This window comes from Lethenteron reissneri, chromosome 32 (assembly GCF_015708825.2).
Source record: "Lethenteron reissneri isolate LAM-NWPU_2019-01 chromosome 32, ASM1570882v1, whole genome shotgun sequence".
Lineage (NCBI taxonomy): Eukaryota > Metazoa > Chordata > Hyperoartia > Petromyzontiformes > Petromyzontidae > Lethenteron > Lethenteron reissneri.
Genome location: NC_083810.1, coordinates 10,199,467 through 10,222,485, shown reverse-complemented (window position 1 = coordinate 10,222,485; position 23,019 = coordinate 10,199,467). Strand labels below are relative to the sequence as shown.

The window sequence follows — 23,019 nt, the reverse complement described above, 5'->3', positions numbered from 1 at the left end:
TTAGATAGTCCGCTAGCAGCCTGTATTAAACGTGTTGAGAAAGATTAATTAACGTGGTGATTACTCACATTCACCTCGAGAGAAATGTGCTTATCTCACAAGTCTCATTCAATTTCGAATTAACTCATCCCACAACGCACGCCATCTCGTCAGATCTTAATGTCCTTCCTGATATAGCTTTAATCAAACGTTATTCCTTGATATATAGTTGATTGTAAAAACAGGGGCTTCAAAATAAGCCTTACTCTTAGCCAGTATGACTTTAACATATCTCGTTCTCAATTTTTTGACCGCCCTTCCTGAATTTGAATTACTCTATGCAGGCTTTAACGTCATGTGGAACAACACCGTAAATGCATGAAAATGAATCAACTCCAACTGAAAGTAAGAAGTACTGGAGTCTAATTTCTTCCTCTTGGGAGAGAAAACATTTTCAAAATTAATCATTTCCAACATCCCACGCTGTTTTAAGCGGCACAAGCAAAACGTTACGACTGAACGCAAAACAAAAAAAATGTAGATCTCCCAAACTCAAAAGATTAAATCATATTTATACTCAAACCAAGCTACATTCTATATGTTACAGCATTCACCAATTACTTCAGTAGTTCAGTTTAACAAACTGCCACCCCATCCACAGCATCAGAATAGTAATACACAATCTGTTGCTTTGTGCACCAAATGATTATACACAGCAGGCATTAAGAGAAACATTTGGCATGTTTTTTTCAAACGTTTAGAAACACAATTGTACAACCTATGCTGCCCGAATCTCTTCAACGTGTAAACGAAGCAATCGATGAACAGTAACACCCACCCACGCATCTGTCTATTCCGGTTGGTGATACAAAATGACTTGGGCTCATCTACAAACCCTCGACAACATCTTAAAAACTCCTTCAGCAAAGCTTTCTCATTGCAAGCCCAGCAGCGATGGTCCTCCTATCCAACATCAGCTTTCCTCACAATCGCCCCGTGTCTTTACTAAACTCGACCGAGATTCATGTAAACACCAGTTACAATCGCCGATGCGATTACGGAATGTTGTACTCGTGAAAAGAACTCGCACCCGCGCAAACGTGTACCGTCCATAGAACTCACCCAGGAAAAGCGGCAAAGAAAAACAGGTTTTATCCCAACGAAGTGGGGAGACAGCCAGGCATGCGGGACAATTATTTTGTTGTTGTCGCAAAAACAAGTTGGCAAAAGGAGAGCGTTTATTTTCAGCCACCACGAGGCCTGACGGTCATGGCTAAATTAGATTGGTGGAAAAAGAGGCCAACTTTCGTAATATTTAGTCAATCGTGCAGATTCCTAATATTTAAAAGAGAAAAAAACTAACTGTACGAAGTTAATAAGTGGGGTTATTTCATACCTGTCAACCCATACGGGTTACCCGTATTCTTGTACACTGACATTTCGTAAAACAATGTTTTATCTATTTGTTTGTGTTTCTCCCTCGTGATAGGACTTTGTAGGATGAACGTTGAGATGTATAAGGTCACGGGGTGACCAATAATGCCTGAATTGGTCTGTAATAAGGGGTTGACAGGTTTGCTATTTCTACACACTCAAAACACTCGCTCCCATCGTATAAACTAGGCATGAAGGGACGTTACTAAAATCGCCTATCATTCCCGAGAACAGCAAACTGGAGCAAAGCCTGCGCACTTCCAAGAACTTGTGTTTCATGAACGTGTACCTTTTGAAAAGTGTAGTCTATGGTATTAATGGCACAGGCATAATACAAAAATAAAGGCTGCCAATAAGCAAAGGCATCACGTTACATGTATAAGCAGTCTTGTATTTTAAAGCACATTTGCTCGCCGAAATTCGCACCACACCCACCGATTCATATCCGATAGGTTTTACACTTCGGCCTCAATGTAAATCATGAAACAATTGTTGACGATGGACATGATCAATGAAAACGTGGGTTTTAAAGATATGCTAGGATGAAAACGATTGAACTTTGGCCTATAGTACATGCAACGTTCTTAGTCAGCACTGCTTAACTCGCAACCACAGGCAGGGGTTAAGCATTCGTTACACGCAAACCCATATCAGCAATATTGTACACGATGCAAACTCGTTAAAAAGCAATCAATTCAATCAATTCATGGCCCTTTATTTAACCATGTTAAAAGCGTATTGGCATGCAACATCTCTACAGCCGGGGGAAATGTTCGTGTACATTTACTCGTAAGCAATTATTTTACTACAATTTAATTTGCGTTTATGATGATTTGGGCTTCCATAAAACCGATGAACAATTTAGCAAAGCTTACATATTCTGAATTTACACTGGAAACTAAGTTGTTTAATGCCACCGACCTTTGAACTCGTTGGCTTATATATGTCACACGCGTACATGCCAACAGAGCTCACACTTTTAAGCCAGGCAATGTGTGCAAGCTTAATTACTACTTACATTTTAGCTCCTGTACTTTGTAACGCTATCAGTATGGGCGTAACAATTTTCCTGCTTGCAATTCAATAATTCAAATGTATGCTATTGTGAGTGCAGTTGTTGGAAGGGGATGCGTGCACTCATTGCATAAGCAGGAATCGGGGAAAAGATCAATTCTTACACGCGCGATTCCATTCGCGTATCATGGAGCATAAGAATTGATATTTTTGTCGAATCGATGCATTGTTACACCCCACGTATTAGCAACCAGAGCAGAAATCGGAAAGCGCTAAATTATAGAGCTTTACCAGGCATATGTGAATATCGCAACAAGTCTGCATGAAATGGGCACAACACACCTCCCCACTGAAAATCAGGCCTATGTTGATAGGCTGGATGTTTTACTAAGCAAAATTTTACTGAACGCATAAGTAAACAGCTTGAAATAATCAAAGGCATCGGCCGTCGAAAACGTGTGCTAGTATTACAGTTCCAAACGGCAATTTAAACAGCAGTGTTTGTACAGCAGCATGCATCAGCATTCAGACTCTTACATTTTTTTGTGCGATTACAAAATTCCCAAGAATTTTTTCAAATTTGAATGCACTGATCTTCCAAGTACTCACAGGGCCAGTTAACGTTATTACTTGCGCAAATGAGGGTGATAATTTTAACGATATGCTACAAATTGTAATGCAGACAAACAATAGTTGGGTTCACGTAATTTAAATGATCACATGCAAGTGGCATAAATATACTGCACTGGGCAGCCAGGCAACTCATAACCACCTATCACTCAATTACAATAAATGTTATCGTTTTAAAAAATCCGACAAATAAATGTTTCAAGCCAATTGACAGCACTTCACAAAAGCCAAATTAGGAATCTGCGTCACCACACTTCGGGCGAGCAGTACAATCATAAAACAAATACAAACACGTGATACCAAAAGCACATGTTGTTAACCGAACAAAAAACTAAGACACCACTGCAGGGCAGAGACAAAAAAACACTCACAGCGGTGGAGGGCATGGAGGAGGTTGGGAGGTTTGGAGAGAAATATTTTGGATGGTTGAGAACCTGTGCCATTCATTTTCTTAAAATAACATTTTAATCAAATTCCAAAACTGATTTTGTATATATAGGCACCTGCAAGTATTTTTCCACATCCATTTAATTAGATGTTTTTAAATATCACAATATGTTTTAATATTCCTGTGCAAGACTTCAAAAGCAAGCTCGGATCTCACGGTCCCTCCCCGCCCCCTGTAAGCGCTCACGGCTTGTGCACAGTTTTAAACGTTTCACAGTTTTGCCCGCAGTGGTTGCGCTCCCGCTGACAATGCACTCTCTCGTAGGCACAAAAACACGACGCATCTACTCTTAGTGGGGCTGGCGGTGCAATTGTGACGGTGGGTCGCGCAGAGACAAGTGGCCGCCGCCGCCGCTTATCACGTCGGTCGTGTCGGTGCGTGGCCGCTGTCGACTGTTCGAAAACAACCGAGAGAATTGCCGCCGCCCCCCCACGTTCGGAACTAGCGAGATTCCGCTTCAGGCTTCCTTGGCCTCCTCATCGTCCGAGTTAAAGTTGCGCTCGTCACGGCCCTCCGACAGGCCGCTCTCGTCGATTCGCTCCAGCGAGTCGGCGTGCTGCACCGTGAGCTCGCTCAGCCGCACGGTTACGAGGTTGTTCTGCTCCGGGTACAGCCACGGCTTGTGGTCACAGTTGTGCTTGCTTTTCCACTCGGGGTACTTCAAACACGCCTTGTAGATCTTCTTCATCGCCTGTTGTGCGGCAGGAGACAGGTCCACATGGAGAGAGGTGATATGCAGATGTGGCAATACGGTTTAATAAAAAGAAAGGTTTGTAAGCCGAATGGCCACTAGTCAGCAGTAATAAAACAACTTAAACCTTTCCCATTCCGATGACGTATGTACATGTACATCATTAGTTTATTGTTATAACTTTATCGGTACGTCTTCTAATCAGAAGACGTACTGAGGCTCCCACAAGGCCATGTAAAAGGTCGTACGGGAAGGTGTGTGGCCCACTTTGGCGACAGCTATAATAGAGTGCGGCCGTGTCGCAACAGCACTCTGCGGTGAGTACCACGGCACTATGCCTCTCTAAATAAAATTAACGCTGACCGCTTGCGCGTTCCAAGATTCAGCGGTGAATGAGACCCACCCTGCAACTTGCAGCCATCTTGGAACGGATTAACTTACAGTGCTTCTGATGACTGATTTACAACGCCAGTCTTCGTGACCCCCATGGTACAGGTTTCTGTAATTACTAACCATTAGGTACCACAACACTAGTCCATAGTCACTGCAGTGTGCAGTGTCTTCATTTGCATACATACAAATAGAAAAGACTGGTAATCAGTGCTTAACGTAATAAAGCAATGGATTTTTTAAACTTAAAGTTCAATAATAAATATTAAAATATCCATAAAGGTCTCACTGAGTCTCAAGACTTTCAGTAAAACTGTTATATGTTTTTTAAACAACCGCCATGCTTTACGAGCAATTACAGCAACTATCGATTGGAATTATACCTTTTCATGGAGTTAAGGCTACCGTTCAAGTGAATGTGTGGGCTTAACTGTCAGGCCAGTTTAAATGAAAGGACAAATGTAATTTTGTTCTGAGGGGGAGTGTAATCTTCATGTCACACACATTACCTTTGGAGCCATGAACTGAGAGGCTTTATTCACCACCCACTTGGGCAAGGAGCCTGCGGGGAAAAAAATCCACACACAAGGACAAATGACATTCACCGGAACCACATTTCATCAGAACCACATTTCACCACACCGCATCTACCAGCCATAAAACTAAGTCAAGTTTGAGAACACTCACTAGATGAACAATAGAATGAGAGAAAATCAACCCATGTGCAGACGCCAGATGGATTGTTCCATCTCAAGGCCGTGAGATGGCGATGGGTCTGGAAGGCCTTCATCCATCAGTAGATGGATCATGGCCGAAAGGTGACGATGACGAAGCTTAGAATACAGTTCGTAAGAATTCATAACACGGGTGCTAAGGTGCGTAGAAAATAATTTTGCAGGAAAGTGCCAAAATGTAGTCTACTTTTCAGTTCTTCAAATTTGAAAAAAGACAATTTTATATATAAAAAAATAGGTTTGTAAAAAAGTTGTCTTGGTTGTTTAAATTGACATGTGACATCGGTCATGGGAGTTTTACAAAAACTACATCCGTCTGTACCGCCAAGAGAACCCACAAAACACTAAAAAAATGACTTGGCTAAAGTTTCTGAACAGTAACTTCCTCAACTATTCTGGGTAAAAGAAGAATTATGCAATTATGAGAATTAAAATCGATTGTTCACAAAATGAGGTGTGTGTCCCACACTTATGAAAAACTACTGATTTAACTACATCTCCATGTCAAAAGTAGTTGAGTGAAGTTTGATTTTACTTGACAGAGTGGTGATCACATTCGTTTTTTTTTTTCATTACAGTTGCTGAGCACAGGCACCCAAATGCCAAAAATGCCAAGCAGCCGGCAACAAAGAGCACAATTGAAAGTTGTAAAGATTTAGAGGTAGTACCTTCCTTGTATTAAGCAACGTTTTCAGAATCAGAATATTTATATATACTGCAGGAATCCGATGAGCTGTAAAGCTCTTTTGCACAGATGTCCAGTCGGGGCACGGGGTAAGAACGTTACAACAATCCAAAAACACGATAGGGATGCCAAGTACAAGAAAGGTAAACACATCACCGAAACACATACAAATACAACTAAACCATCCCCATCCTACCAGACAAAGCCCACTGAGGTATTAACTTATTTCTCAAAAGTGACTTGGTCAAAAAATGATAGCTCAACAAAGTGGCGGCTTATCATGTGGACACTTATAGCAGCAAAATAATCGAAATAGTCTAAACGCATGAACTTGGGAAATGGAATTCCAGAATCGAGCAGCACGGGGAAGGAAGCAAGAAAGAGATGAGTGTTGATACCAAGTGTGGTGGTTCAATACGACGTGGATGACATGAAAATGGTCCATTTGCTTTCACTGCTGAAACGATCTTTAAAGCCATCGTGCAACTTGAAATAAAATGAGGCTGCGGTGCTAAATGTCCCAACACCAAGTTTACGGTAGATACCTTTGGGGTCGACCTGGCACAGGTAGGTGAGCGAGCAGCTGTTGGCGCCTGTTATGCGGACCAGGTATCCAGTCATCAGAGACACTGCACGCACACACTCCTTCTTCGCAGGGTATTTCTGGGGGAACGATAAAGACCAACATATGACAAAGTTAATCGACCAGTAGACTACCATTGATACCATCATCTTTGCAATCCTCACTATTGTTGTTGTCATCGTCTGCTTTATTACATTTTTGTCCACGTGTACATGCATATGTACAGCCGATTTGTCAATACATTTCTGAATGAGGGCCTCTTTGCTCGGTGGGTCAGTGTGGATTGGTGAAGGCGAGACATTGTAGCACAGTACAGTACAAAGGATCTTGCCGCATTTCGCTCTGCTGACAATGCAGCCGTGCAGCAGCCTACAACAGCAGCTCTGGCTCACTTATATTTTCATTCACTCATACATACTGCGTTTTATTATTTAACGAGCGTTGCCAACGAGCAACTGCAACAGGGATGGAAAAGCTTTTGAACATTAACGCCTTCCCATTTGAACATTCCCGCACCTCCGATGGTGCGAAAGAAGTTGAACATCGTACACACAATGTGGCATGGCGCCGCCCGTTAAAGAAAAAGACAAAGATAACAAAATGAGGCAGCCACACGCTCATACCCCGCCGTGCTGCCAGTGCTCACTAACGTCACGGGATGGAAGGAGCCCACAAAAGGCAGCCTGGCAATGGCAACCCCTCTTGCTGTCGTACGGCAAGTGACAACGCCTGCAATTCTGACATGCGGTAGATTCACGTTTCCCGACAATATAAGGACTGGGTTGGCGAACAACCGCAGCGAAGGTAAGTTTCATATGGCCCTTGGGGCAGACGGATCCAAGCCCTGTGGTTTTTTGCAGGAAAAAAAGATGCAGTTGAATTTCGAGAAGCAGTCAAAATAGCTTATGCCAACCCTCCTGCCACAAGTGGATTAAATACACGGAGATTCCTAATCTAGGCACTGCTGCCTTGCACCCAAAATAATCCCGACTGAGATACTAAATTATTCATACACAATGACTCTGCACTCAATTAGCTATGTCAGTATCACTTAATTATGTAAAGGATCAGGCAACATTTATTGTTATCCATGTTATGTGAAACTGCAAGAGATATTGTATGAGAATAAAGCCAATACCACGACAAAATCACTCAGAACGTGCCCGATCATCAAACCTCAAAGGCAAAGCGGAGTTGAGAAGGGATATTCCTTGTATGGGTGACGACCAACCTCAGAGGAGTTATAAGCTGAGAGACTACATCATGGAAAACAGAGGGACGTGTAGCAAATATATCAAAGGAATGTACTTCTGTGCTCTGGTGTCTACACTTCCTACCTTCATCAACCTGCACCGACCAGCATGCTGAAGTATGGCATTAATAATATTAACTTCTATTTCATAAAGCGCCTTTCATATTGAAGTATCTCAAAGCGCTGTACGTAAGAATACAACTACATCCACAATTACAGATGAAATCTAAGCGAAACAAAAAGTGAATAATAACTGCCAAGAACTACACTCCATGACCCGGACGGCCTGGTGAGGCTCTCATCCAGCAGCGGATTTACAAAGTGCTGTGCTTGTACGTACGTGGAGCCAACATGACAGAACTAAAGGAGGCTCATATTTTTAGCGTGCCTTACCGACCACGTATTTATTGTTCACTACAAATAACTAGGTCGGCACATCAAAGATGGCAGAGCATCGATCGGCTCTTCCGGTGCACTCGACCATCAGGCATCACCACCACTGTGCTTTAACTTTACAACAGAACCAACACGTGGCCACGGGCTGTCCTCTGCCCCTTGGGAGACACGCCATCCACTCTTTGACAAACCGGACGACAAGACGTTGTCGCAGCGCTGTATGGTGCCACCAAATTGGGAAATGTCTCTTGCAAGTATAAGAGATGTGTTTGCACTCTTTGGTTCTTTCGGTAAACTCACATAGGTGAAATAAAAACTAAATTAAATCACGTTTCGGAGGCAACACAAGGTTCCATCATCAGGTGACACAACCACAGCAAAAAACAGAATTTACCGAAAGAACCAAAGATTATGGATCTTTGCAGTCACGAAAACTTCAAATCTAGATGTGGTTAGTGCCAGCGTACAGCCTTTGCCTGCGTTTTGGGGGAATTTCTCACCGGGTGCTTGACGGAATGGTTTATGATCATGTAGGAATCGGGGAGGGCAAGCCAAGAGCGCAGTGTGATGAAATCCCTGTTCTTCAGAGGTTTGCATTTGCCTGTTACACATTGACACGCAGTACAAATTAGGCATGTAATGATTCATCAGTTGAAACAGTTTATTTCCTAAACGATGCATCAAAAGGTTTAATTATTTACAATCTCAAAAAATGCACGTCAAAATGACATGCCACCTTACATTCAAGTTAAAGCAACGCAAAACAAGAGGGGATGATGCGACGCAGCCAACGTGAAAGAGACCGTACAAACGAGATAGAATTTGAATCAACTTTTGAATCAATTTGACAAACTCAGTGGTGTGGGGGTGAATTATTACATTCCTAGTATACATGAGGCATCGGCGGGATGATGGTTCCACCCTCCCCCTCCCCCACCAGCATATGGAAATACAAATTAATAATTTCATGGTGAATGTATCGACCACTTGTGGCCGCAGAGGTCAAATGGGCCATATACATATACGACCTATGCTCACCAAAAAGAGACGTATTTTACTGAACACGACTGAATGGACGTATGATCTAACAATGTTATAAGGGGTAGACGTACTGCTTAGACATGTTTGTGTGCAATGCAAAAAAGCGGAGCATGCCTTGAGAATTGTTTTGAAATACGCATTGTAACCGCATATTGTCCATAAAATAAGTTTTAGGGTTTTATTTAAGACTGAAACAGGAGGAGGATTTCTCCACAACTCTGGCCGTCGCCTGATGATGCCTGATGCTGCTGGTTGTAATTACTGGTGAACCGTCATACTCTCCAACACACCGGTGTGCTGAACTAATAACGAATTGGTATGTTTTGTTCATGTGACAAACCTTACTAATTGGCTATGTTGGGTGGTGTCGGGTTTAAGGACACATCTATATTTATGTGATCTAATGCAAAAACCCCTATTATGGATACTATTCGCTGTAAAAGTCTGTGTTAAACGAACTGCATATATTGCTAAAATCAAAATACGAATAGACTGGCAGCGTCATTGGTATATATATATAAGCAACATTCAAATAATCTGTTGTATGCATGAATTCCATTTCCAATAGAAATTGGATCATTAAGGTGACATGCTTGCACCAATTAACAATACATCCATGTTAATTAAACGTGCTTAATGGGGTGATGAGCAATGGGGAACTGAGCACTGTATTTAGATTTCCTTGGATGAGCTGCGTTTCATATGTGATGGGACAATTGAAAGATGCAATGAATGTGGATTTATATAGCATCTAAATGTGACCGCATCTTAAGAGGATGTACAGAAATCTTGAGCATGTCTATTTTATGTTGAAGCAACAGATCATTGGCACGAGAAATAAGGTCATCAGCCTGAAACTTGAACTGGGGCAGAGTTGACAGCACGGATGGCTGAGAGAAAATAGTTTCACTCGCTGTGGGAATCATTATCGCTTAGCAACGGTAACTTTGGCTAGAGTAGCGTAATTTGAACACGTTTTCTAAGCTGATTCAGAATGTATTATCAACACTGTTTGGTTGCAGGACTAAACTTGTTCCCGCCTACAATGCAACCTGGTACTTATTAGTAAACGAAAACGAGCTGTACAAATTTTCCTCACGGGATTTTCCCCACACTTGTCAAAATGTATAAAATAAAACAAATATATAGATTTATGTAGTGCAAATGTACACGACTTAAATTTGTTCATGTAAATCATTTAAAATAAAATTAAAATCCATCAGGGTCAACGTAGACCACAAAAGCTCAATCAGTTCTTTAAAAGGCGCCTTTCTTAAACCAAGACCCTTGTACATACATTATTGTACTCCAATAAACCATGTAATTTGAAGAATTGTTATTTTTAAACCATACATGTGACACTATTTTACTATTCATCTGTAAAGGCCAGGATGAAGAGGTAAAGCCATGGAAGATGATGATCATCATCATCATCATCCACCCTCTGGGGTGGCTAAAATAACTACTAGCTTGTGAGCAATAACTCTGCGGAATGTCAAGTGACTGCCTTGTACACAGACACGTTCTTGCCACAGTAATGTACAATTTCCGCTGCTGCCATAGCAACCGCCGAAGCAAATACACAATAAATGTTTTTTTTTAACATAGGGAGACTAAATTTGATGTAAATGATCAGCTCATCCAAATTAAGGGTATACATAAATCTTACTAAAAGACACATTTACATGCTCTGCAGTTTCATCTGTATTATATAGTCTCTAAACCTATTGTAAGAGCATCACCTAGGACAGCATAGAAATATAAAACTAAAACACCTGTGAGAAAACATTTAACCAAACGATCAACTATGAACGATTTCTATTTTACCAGGTAAGGCCCAATGAGCAATGTAGTTCTTTTTCAGAAGCGACCTGACCACAAATGATTGCTCAACGAAGTGGCTTATCATGTTCACATTTATAGCAGCCAAACACTCTATAAACGCATGTTTCTAAATGTGAAGGGAAAAATCGGAGGACCCGGGGAAAAATCCACACGACCATGGGGAGAGAGAGACATGCAAACTCCAAATATACAACAGACATCAGGGTCGGGATGGAACTCACGACCTCCTCCATACCAGTCGAGGGAGTAAACACCTCGCACACCGCGGCGCCGAGTGTGGTGGAGCGGCACTCACATGAGTAGTAACCCACATCCGCGTTAGCCGTCAGCTTGCCAATATCAAAGGTTTCCACGACGTTGGAGTCCCACTTCTTCCGGTAGTCGATGTCGTGCAGGACGTCGTACATCGTTTCCGCCGACACATCCTTGCATTCCAGACGAGTCTGTGTTGCGATGTGTGTGTGTGTGCGCGTGAGTAGGTGATTGCAGGGTAGAGGGTTTTTGTACACGTGTAAGAGACATAAAAGGGACAAGGCAAAAAAGTGGAATTAATCAATATGAAATGTGAAATTTAGCAATGCAAGTAAAATTGCATTACTATACATGTGCCTTGTTCAAGCGCATTACCAAAAGATTGTTCTGTTAAAATTAAATAACACAGAACAGTTTTTGACAACGCACTGCTGGACAAAGGTCTTCACACACCATACCGATCTTGGGAGTTGTTTGACCACACTTCACCATGCTGGTCCGTGTAGGTTGAAAACTGAATTGGATTTTTACTCGCCAATGATATTAGCCGTGGCCAGGAATTTAACTCAAGTCACCAGGTTCCATCGTGTAAGGGACGAACCAATGCACCACAGCTGCACCTAATTGCGTCCGACTGAACTGGTATTACCTCAAGCACCCCTTTACCATCCACACTGAACAAAGTGGTGAAGTATGGCGTGGGGATGCCTCCCCATCTAGCAGAGGGCTGACACAGGTTTATTGCATTTACTTCGTTAAATAATCCAACTGCAGTGTATGCAAAACTAAGTTTATACAAACGAGAGATTATAGTGTTTACAAACTTCCATTCGTGGGCTATTTATGGAAACATATCACGCACGTAAACTGTGATATACACATTTGTTGACAAAGTCTGCTTTGAGTACCTTTGCTTCTCTAGGTCTCAAGCATCAATGACTTTGAAGTAAACGTAAGGATCTCATGAGAAAACCAGCTTCGTCAGTGTGGTTGAAGGTGTGTGCAGTAATGAGCATATCAGGGTGACATCTGGTCAAACTAGTTTTTCAACACAACCAGAACTCTGGCCTAGATATACAGGGTGCTTAAAAAATTAACCCGTAAAAACAAAGTTTTTCACTATAAATCCTTTATATGCGTGGCATCGGTTTTATTTTATTATTCATTTCTGTTTTTCTTGAGTAAGAGTTTCATTTTTATCACATTGGTATTTTAAATTAAACATGAAAAAAAAATTCCTAAAAAGTGGAACATTTTGGGAAAAAAAATTTCACGAACATTAATTGTCTCGCACGAGTCTGTGTGCAAAATGTCAGCTCGATTGGATGACGGGAAGTGGGTTAAAAAACGACCGAAAGATTTGCACGGTCGTAAGCACGCAAGCAAGCAAGCAAGTGAACTTAATATAAAGGATTTAAAAAGATGAACCCGATTTGAAATCGCTATATCTCTGAAATTGGGTCCATCTCTTTGAAACAACCTGTATGTAAAGCCAACCGAGAGATGTACATGTTAATAATCGTGTTCTTATATCAGAACATAAAAAAAACATAGACTACCAAGATTGAATTGCAAGTGTTCAGGCCAATATAAATAAGCTGGCAGATTCACAATCAGAAGGTTACTATTTCTCAAATCCTGGTAAGAAGTTCAATCAGTCATTCGTTTCTCTATGACTCTTAACATAAGCACCACTTTCCGGACAGTAAATAGTGCCTCTGTTCCAATACCCCACTTGCCCCTGCCACGGGAACGTGGAATTCCCACTACTGGCTCAGAATTGGTGGATAAAAACCAGATGCGCACCACCCCAGGTCGGTTGAGTAGAAAACCGACTTAAAACCACTCACAAATTATTTCTATGAACAAAAATATATTTTAAAAAACCCGGCAGTTACGTTGACACATAGGGGGCACAGAGGTACGCACTCTGGCAAGCCGAGGGGAAGGGGAGGGTGGAATTACGGCCAACTGTACAGACGAACAAAAAACCCGGTGAGCAAAGCAAGCATGGCGATGAGTCACCCTGCAATGAAAGGGGTTTATCTGTAGGGCATGATGCCTTGTCATTCACTGTACATCTCTTTTCAGGTCAGAAATGGGTTGAGAAATACCTACACATGCACAGAAGGGGGGGGGGGGGTAACAACCATTTGAACGATCAACAGCAAGGGCATTTTAGGAATGGTGCTGCCGCCACGTGTCCATACTTGACGTCAAATGCGTCTCTTCAGCAACACTTCTAAACAGGATACAATCGATGCTGTACCCGACCGGCAAAAAATGACAGACACGTCATTATGACCACGTATTTGCATGTAGGTGCGTCCCCACTTGGATGCGTAGGTCAGGACAGCGGACATTGCAAATTACTCAGCATTTGAGTGACACAGCAAGCAGAAACATTGCTTCATGTTAAGGGTCATCCTGTGTTCAGCCTTTTGAAATGTATCCAAATCGGTGACACAAAACTAAAAGAGGCACGTCCATGGGATGCAACAGGACACTTTATTTAATTTATAAAGGCACGACCAGATGCCAGGCACTCGGTTTTCAAAGAGCGCAAAGCGTTGGGGTCAGCTTGCCTTCTGATGCAGTGTGTGTATCGTATAACGATTAATTCCACGGTGTTACACAGAGAAGCAGCTCACGAGGACAGCCTTCTCTGCTGTCTGTAGCTGCATTAATGCTGTTAATATAATAGAGACGTGCGCGCGCACACAACGCATCGGTCGGCAGGTGGTCAACAAAACGGATACCCACGTAGCACAAGACATATACGGGTAATGCGCACGTTAAACAGAAAATGTACTTTGTCTAATTGATTGCTTGTGAAATTTTATTTATAGCGAATTATACAAAAAATTCCCGCAAGATGTCTGCTTATTGTGGAAATGCACCTGATCCTGATGCCACCTTGAAGCTATCTGAATTTAATGGGTTTTTTTTCACCTTGGCATGAGTCACACAATAACAAATTATGGTGACAGGAAAAATAAAAATTGCAATACTCAATGAGCACTTACCCAAGATTAATCTTTTAATTTAATAATTTAATATGTATGCAAGGATGAGTTGCTATGAAAAACATGGAAAAAATTACATGTGGCATGGCATTAATATCGAAATAATGAAAACAACGAACACAGGATTATGCATTTGAAATTCAATCCACGTTAAGAAACTAAACTCAACAACAACAAAAAAGCTATGACATGACACGGGATTGGAAAAAAAACCATGGGGTTGGATTCTGTCCCTCTGGCAAATTCCACCACCGTGTCGTCTTCACGTCGATGAGGTGCATCTTTCATTGCAGCACCTCCCCTAAAACTAAAACATTCGTCTCCCACGATGCAGGAATGTGCACGTCTTTTCACCCACCTCCAACCATCGCTGCATCACAACCGCACATTTCGGCTTCACACACACACACACACAAGGGCGACGAATGGCTTATTTAAATGCAAATTCTGCATTCTTTTTGCAGCCTATTTTGAAAACGTGACGCGTTTGGTCTCGCAATGTTGAAAACGGTTTTTTTTTCAAACGGTTTGCACACAAGCGTGAATCTTTGGCCAAATCTTGATTGTAGACTGCAGGATTTATGTTAATGTGGCCAAGGTATGTCAGGGTATCGGGTTTACTTTACAAATGAGTGTGTTGGAAATACCCACATCCCTTTCCTCTTTTGCTTGACAGTTCCAAGTAAAAGATTTTTGTGAAAGTAACAAATTTATTAATTAAAGTCGGGTGAAGCAGTTGCACAGTGTTCAAGGTAATGCACGATGAACTCGGCGATCTAAGTTCAATTTGACAAACAGCAGTGGCAAGTGATATGTTAACCAGCACTGGGCTCCACTCTTCTTAACCCGCACTGATCGGCGTGATGAAACATCGTCAAACAACCCCATTATACTTGACATCGTATGGGAAGGTTTTGATCCAACAGTGGATTGCCAAACGGTTGTTAATGATTATTGCGAAGTAACACAAAGTCCGCGTTGATTTCAGCAATACAAATTCTCAAAAATAACGTTATATCTGACACTATACAACCCATGTGAAATGAACACTTATTGCAATCTTCCTAAAAAATACAACATGCTTTAGGTGAAAATATCTCTATCTTTAGAGGCCAACAAAGGGCTGTGAAATTGTTAATAAACATATGTTGACTACATAGGGAGTGATGACGAACGGCTTGGATAATAAAGCGATATCTCAACACATCACGGGGAGTTAAAACCTGTGTTTCTTGGCAACTATCACCGTACCACTGTTCTGAGGTCCCCAGTGCTATTTGCGTAACCTATACCCTCTCCACATGGATGGCTGTAAGCTTTGTTAGAGGAACACATTTTATTAGTCAGCAGAGAAAAATACAAGGCCACACGAGATAATCTAATTCTAGGACGATAATAAACTTCCTTTCTTAACAGTATCACATCCACGCAAAGCGGTCGGTGGGTTTCAGGACTGTGAAATTCATGCCACTATCGATAACAAAATACAAAAGCTTTTGAGATTTAAAAAAATAACCTCATTTATACAATAACAGTGTACCAACTTGAGCAAATATTTAAAAGTCTTCAAATTCAGTTAAATATATTTTAAACAGCAGCTTTCATTGAACATTTTTTTTGTGGAGAGGCCAAGAGAATGTTTGAACATAAAAAACTCCGCAAAATCCCATTGTTGTGATTTGGACCACAAGATCCCACTACGTTTTCCAGTGCTAACTATCTCAAACGTTAAAGAGATAAATATTCAGTGTTAAATAAAATAAATCTTAAGAAAATAAGCAAAATATTACACTGCTCCACTCTTCCACAAACTTGTTGGCAAAACACAAGGAATATTAAATGATGCAAAGCCATTTATTTAGTTTTATAATTAAGCATTTCGTAGCACCCAGTCAATATATTGAGCAGTGTCATGTCCCACACGATACAGCAATCTCACTACGACAATTCACAAGAGTATTCATGTACTTAATAAAACAAAGCTGGCATTCATATTAGGTATCACACAGAGTCGCTGCTAAGTGTTTTCAGCAAAGTGCTTCATGTGCAGGGCGACTTCCTCTTGTGCCGCCAGACAAGCCGTTATCACAATGACTACAGAGCGTGCGCGATAGCCACGCTTTTTGAGTTGCTGCTGTGATCAGCAGGCTTACAACTCATCCAATCTCTGCTCTTAACCCAAAAGCAAATGTAAGATTTTAATAATAGAAAATGCATGGAATTATTCTGTAGTTTGGAGTTATCTGGATTTGTAACTCTCCTAACGCATGTGCTGGAAATGTTAATTCCATATGTCACAGCAAGTACATTTAATCACAGATGACAGGAGCAATGGTGGAGAATATTCTTTTTGTACATCACTACAAATGGTGTAAGCCAATATCTTTTGGGGAGTATTCAAATAGACCGAAACTGCTTGGCTCTTGTCATCACTTATTTATAGTCAAATGAAATATGACCATGACCGGCACAGACAGACACAGTGAGCGACTGACTACCTTATAAAAGTTTACTCAGGCCAGTAACAGCATCTGTAATACAACTCAACCCCAAACCCAATGAGTCTCTGGAACAGAAGAAATATTCTCCAATGCCACACACAGCCGCACAGCTATTAATACAGTAACAGCCATATACTTTCCAACCCAAGGAACATTCAATTGCAGCAGTAATGGCACTATAAATATATTAGTTATTTTAAAAAGTTGTGAACCTCGGACTGTCTTTCCATCCAACTTCAACCCCTTTATTTAGCATGGTTGGCTACGTACGGTGCAAAAGAAGCTCAATATACATACGAAACGGTTTATTCATTTACAATAACATCTTTCCATTCAACCAATTTTCTGTAAATAATTCCAAACATATTCCACACGGGTCGCATTCATTGTGAAGAAGAGTGGGCTTGGCCAGGCCGTGTCAGGTCAGTACAAACGACAAAGTGGTAACTGGAGGAGCTAAGACACCCCCACAAGAGGGTCAAGAGACGGAGCGATGAAATCTGCTCGTGGCCAGGAGCTCGATGGATTTTTACACTGCACAACTGTGAGCTTGTGGAGGGTATTCATCCAGCTGTGGACAGAGCGTGGCCAACGATCTCAGACCAAGCTGTTAACATAATCGAAATGGTGCTTGGAAGTGGAGTTGACTTAAAACTGAAAAGCAAATTTGTTCTTTAAAAAAAAACATTACAACCCTTGCGGTCCAAGTGCTCTCCATGCGTCAGCAAGCGGCCTTCAGCGGTGTACGGTGACGCGGCTTAAGGTGTGGTTGCATATGTTGCGGAATGAACCCGTGCACGAGGGCAGTTGAACACGTCAGGGCAGTTCCACGTGTCTACCTGCGTGCGGTCGGTCTCACGCGTGTGTGTTCTCAAACGAGTTACCTTTTCCTGCTTCCTTGAAAAAACCGGTGCTCGCCAATTAAATTAGTTCCCAAACCCACCCCCCCTGACATAAGACAACAATCACCAGCCATTCATTCTATCACGATTTCAGATGAGCACCGGACACCATGCAAAATAAAAGCCACAACCAATGCGCGTCTCAACATTTGTCATTAAACATTCCACGTGTCGACTGTTTTCAAGGGCCACTTGGTGCAAAGTTAACCTACTACAATAAGCTGTTTTGTTGTTGTTGTTGTTGCTATAAGGCCATAGTTAACGATTACGCCGATTAGTTTTGTTTAATTGTACTTATACATGACTGCTTATGAAGTGCACATTTTCATTCATTTTAATGTCAAATTCAGCGAAGTAAGCCACAACACCCACACGACAGAACCTTTTCCAACCCGATGAAAAAAACCCCGCCATGGCCACTTGCTTCACAAGTGTGTCCCAAAGACTGACATTGATCTTGACCTCAAATATGACAATGTGAAAATGTGTTATCGCTCGGCGCTATGGCGTGCCAGTTTGTGACGTGGGATGGAAAAGCTGGGTGGGTAAGGTAGCAAGTGTGAGACGAGTGAGTGCGCAGGCATTACATTGGTGTGCGCTATCGTAGCTGAGTGCATGCACACCCCTGTCAATCCACTGCTGGATGAGGGCCTCCCCATGCCGTATGGGTCATGGGGTTTATTTGACCATATTTCACCGTGCTGGTTAGTGTGGATTGGTCAAGACGGGGAGCATGGACAGTACACTGATAGATTTTGTTTGATACACTGCAGTCTGCCAACATCGCCCCAGACGGTAGCTTGGTAGACAGGTGGAGAGTTGTGTGCCACGTTCAGGTAGGTACATGTACATCACATGAGCCGTTGTTAGGTGCTCGACTCATTAAACTCGGCAGGTGATAACTGAACATACGTATAGCACACTCAAGGAAGTAGACTTGGTGGGCAGGAATTAGCTGGGTAACCAGGTGACCCTAAGATGAGCAAGAGTACACTGGGTAGTAGGTTAACCCAGGTGTGTACATCTATACGTAGACCAGCTGTGTGCAGATAAAGTTAAGAAAATGTGCAAATTCACCTTGTTTTTACTATAACTTAGGTAGGAAACTAAAGCCAAGTTATTCCTTAAGTTGTTTAGACCAGATGTGTGCAGAACTGATAACCAGATTTGTGCAGATAAGGTAAAACAAGCCATGAATGTACAGGTAATGGCAACCCACGTGTGTTTCAGTGTAGTATAAAGCCAGGTATCTGCAGGTAAAGGGTACACCAAGTGTTTAAAAGTAAGCCAGGCATGTGCAGCTAAACCAGGTATATCCCTAGAAAGATAAGACAAGCCATGCATGTGCTGGTCAAGCTGCCGTCTATATTATGTAAGGTAACCCAGATGCGCACAGAGACGGATGCTGGTTAGGTAACCCCAGGTGTGTGCAGGTACAGTTAAGCTGAGTGTGTGCATGAACAGGTACAACACAGGTAAGGTAACCCTTGATGTACAGGAACAGGTACTGGTAAGATAATCCAGGTGTGCATTAGTACAGGTAACCCAGGTGCGCAGACATAGGTACAAGTAATCGAGGTGTACAGACACAGGCAACCCAGGTGTGTGCTAGCACAGGTAGCCTAGGTGTCTCCAGACAAAGGTAACCCAGGTGTGTGCAGACAGGTACAGGTAAACCCAGGTGTGCGATAACAGGTACAGGTAAACCCAGGTGTATGCAGACAGGTTCAGATAACCCAGGTGTGCCATGACAGGTACAGGTAAACCCAGGTGTGTACAGACAGGTTCAGGTAACCCAGGTGTGTGCAGACAGGTACAGGTAAACCCAGGTGTGCGATGACAGGTAGACGTAAACCCAGGTGTGCGATGACAGGTACAGGTAAACCCAGGTGTGTCCAGACACGTACAGGTAAACCAAGGTGTATGCAGACAGGTTCAGGTAACCCAGGTGTGCCATGACAGGTACAGGTAAACCCAGGTGTGTACAGACAGGTTCAGGTAACCCAGGTGTGCGATGACAGGTACAGGTAAACCCAGGTGTCTCCAGACAGAGGTAACCCAGGTGTGTGCAGACAGGTACAGGTAAACCCAGGTGTATGCAGACACGTACAGGTAAACCCAGGTGTCTCCAGACAGAGGTAACCCAGGTGTGTGCAGACAGGTACAGGTAACCCAGGTGTGTGCAGACAGGTACAGGTAAACCCAGGTGTGTGCAGACACGTACAGGTAAACCCAGGTGTCTCCAGACAGAGGTAACCCAGGTGTGTGCAGACAGGTACAGGTAAACCCAGGTGTGCAGACATGTACAGGTAAATCCAGGTGCGTGCCAAGCTCAACTCACCTTGAGCTTCTGCACGAAGGTGCCGTTTCGCAGCGGCTGCGTCCACACGGCCACTGTGCCCTTGTTGTAGGTGACGTCCCAGCCATCCGTGCTCTCACAGTCGTTGCGGAACGACTGAAACGCCTCGTCGTCTGGGATCTGGACAGTCTCTCCCTTGGACATTGTCTCTCTCCAGCTGCCCCTGTGATGGGGACCCCGAGTGTGGTTGGTGGTGGTAACCTGATAGACCTCCGCTTGTGTGCGTGTTATATACACACACACGTGTTTAAGCTACGTGCGCGCGTTGGTATCTACGTCCTTGGTATCTATGTCCAGTGTCTACGTGTGATCCTATTTGTGTGTAGGTATCTCTGTGTGTGTGCTTGTGTAATGTTCTAAATCAACACTAGGCGCGTTTAGAGTGTTTAAATACTCGGGCTACAGTACACGGCCCACTCGCTGGCACTCTCAAGTGCGTAGACCCGGAGCTGCAAGTCGACACGGCAGATGTTGTCAATGGATTTTTGATTTATTTTAAACAATTTTTTTGTAATTCTACAAAACGTCGTCTTCGCAATGAATTATTAGCGACAAGCGAGAAAATCTGTGCGGATTGTAGTAGATTAGTAAATTAGTAATGTTGTTGTTGATGTTGTCACCCACCGCCGCTATTTAGACGCCGAAGCGCCGTGGTTGGCCACGTCGTACGGAGCGAGACACGCGAAACATTAAAACACAAATGTTTAAAAGCAATACGCCGATAAAACCGGCACTGCCGTCTACCTCGACAAAATTTGATGCGAATTACAACAAAAATTCCTCTAAAAAAATCGTAGTTTTATCCTCCCCCTCTCAAATATCTAACGTGAGGAGGATGAGCAAGGGGGGTGTGTGGATGGTGGTGGCAATATGATGATGATGTGGATGAAGAGAGGAATATGATGATAAAGAAGAGAACAATATGATGATTAAGAGAACAATATGATGATGATGAAGACACAGATGATGATGATGATGGGTTGGTGGTGGCTGAAGAGAACAGGTGAGGATGATGACGAAAGCGGTCGTGAAGAGAACAGCTGAGGTGAGGTTGGAGGAGAACAGATGAGGTGAGGTTGGAGTAGGACGGTAGCAGCTGAGGAGAACGAGTGAAGGCCGACGGTGAAGGACCAAGCCAGCAGCAGGAGGAGGAGGAGGAGGCGGCGGAGTGGCGCTGAAGCCGCTGCAGGTGACGCCGAAGATCCCGAGGGCGGAAGCGATTAGCCGCTGCCGCGTCATCACCAGAAATCGTAGAGCGGATAAGAGGCCCTCACCTCACCCCCCTCCCGTGAGCGCCTCACGCCATTGGCCAGGTGGCGGTCACACGGGGCGGGGGGCGGGTGGGGTCGTCACCGTGGCGCGCGCGCGTGCTTATCCGGTGTGGTAAATGTAATGCCGTTGCTTTAAATATCAAGCTGATCTGGATTTGTAAATAAATAAATAAACACAATTAATGCAGTGTTAAGCATTATTAGTCTCCGCATAACAAAACACATGTTGAAGCCTTATCGGGTTAATCGGTTTATTGGTTTCCCAGACCAATATTATTATTATTATTATGCAGCAGATGTTTTTGAAAACACACTAAACTCGTGGCTGGTTTCAAGCTGCTGTGTTCTCATCAGCAGCCAGGCTTTGTGAAACAAATGCTGCTGCTGGGTGACCGGATTGTTATTGGCAAGAGCACTCCAGCCAAAATGTTGTGTTCTCCCCCCGTTCAACGTCGAAAAGCAATGTTGCCAAACAAACTCATGAATTGTTATGAAAGAATAATGTTTTACCCTTGCTGGCAATAAAACAGTATTAAGATGTTCAACACCAATTAAGAAACCTCTTGCAAGGAATCAAGTCTGCATTAACCACACGTACTTGCGGTGAACATGCAAACAAACACGCTCTGATAAAATATGGCATTATCTTTGGAACTGATTGGCCTACACCAGACATAGCAGCCTTCTTTATGGCCAAGTCTCACCAGAGTCAGACCAGAGAACGCCAAAAGGCGAACAGTCCAATGACAATGCACGTACCAGAGCATCTCTCGGTCATGAGACCTTTTTGCCAGTATCAATCCTCGAGAAAAAAACGAAGGAATTACACTTTTACTTGTTATGAAAGCGTAATCACTTCTTTTTCTCCCACATATAAATAAAACAAAATAACTACGTCGCGTTAGTCCATCAGCCTATTGGCCATCTAGATGAATATTATCACACTCTGGGCCGGTTTCCACTTTCTGATTGTAATCAGCAGACCAGTGCTTGTTAAAAGTGCCTATGGATTACCAGATGTTACCGCATTGGCAAACGCATTCGGTATAAACTATTGGATGCAGTTTTGCGCAATGAGTTTGTTTGGGATTTTTTGTAAATACGTTTTGATGATGTCAATAATTAATACGGGGGTCTTTTTTAACCCCCCACCCCCTTAACACCATCCACAAGGTTTATCTGCAACTGATCCTATTATAAAATGTGAGATGCATGTTACCGTATGGAATACGAATTACACACACGCCTTTGTCAAGGCTCTCTTCTCCTCTAACCCAGCTTAAATATACGCTGCCAAGCTTGGTGGTGTTCATTCAGACGCTGTCTTTCCGACAGCCCTGTTCTTTACCTGAGGACGGCTGCTTGCGTTGTAGCCGAAACGTCGTGAGAATTGTATTTTAAAATGTTTCATTTTTATTATTTCCCTTCTACGTGACTTTACCGAAAGAACCAAGAAGATGAATTACACACAGTACAGTATCTGCATTTCCTTAATCATTGTTCCTGTATACAAACTTGCCACTCCCTTATTAACCCAGCTACCTTTCTGCACGACACATAGCGTCCAAGCCGTGTTTTATTCAATA

The 23,019-nt window shown here is 42.8% G+C and overlaps 1 protein-coding gene across 1 annotated transcript; it reads right to left on the bottom strand.

Moving 5' to 3' along the window:
• Positions 1 to 534: 534 nt before the first annotated feature.
• On the bottom strand, positions 535 to 21,384 carry LOC133350009 (START domain-containing protein 10-like). The gene is made up of 6 exons (XM_061563958.1): positions 20,145 to 21,384; positions 11,418 to 11,565; positions 8,737 to 8,837; positions 6,551 to 6,668; positions 5,096 to 5,148; positions 535 to 4,196 (listed from the first exon to the last, which is right to left on the bottom strand). Exons 1-6 carry the CDS (start codon positions 20,304 to 20,306, stop codon positions 3,963 to 3,965), a joined length of 816 nt encoding a protein of 271 aa, XP_061419942.1. The 5' UTR covers positions 20,307 to 21,384; the 3' UTR covers positions 535 to 3,962.
• Positions 21,385 to 23,019: the final 1,635 nt, after the last annotated feature.

What these genes read in the sequence shown, in the direction of transcription:
- LOC133350009 (XM_061563958.1), bottom strand. Translation starts at nt 20,306, where the DNA reads ATGTCCAAGGGAGAGACTGTCCAGATCCCAGACGACGAGGCGTTTCAG. An exon ending in GTGCCAGGTCGACCCCAAAG is followed by an intron (nt 5,149 to 6,550) that starts GTATCTACCGTA and finishes TTTTCCCCGCAG; the next exon opens with GCTCCTTGCCCAAGTGGGTG. An exon ending in CTCAGTTCATGGCTCCAAAG is followed by an intron (nt 4,197 to 5,095) that starts GTAATGTGTGTG and finishes GCCGCACAACAG; the next exon opens with GCGATGAAGAAGATCTACAA.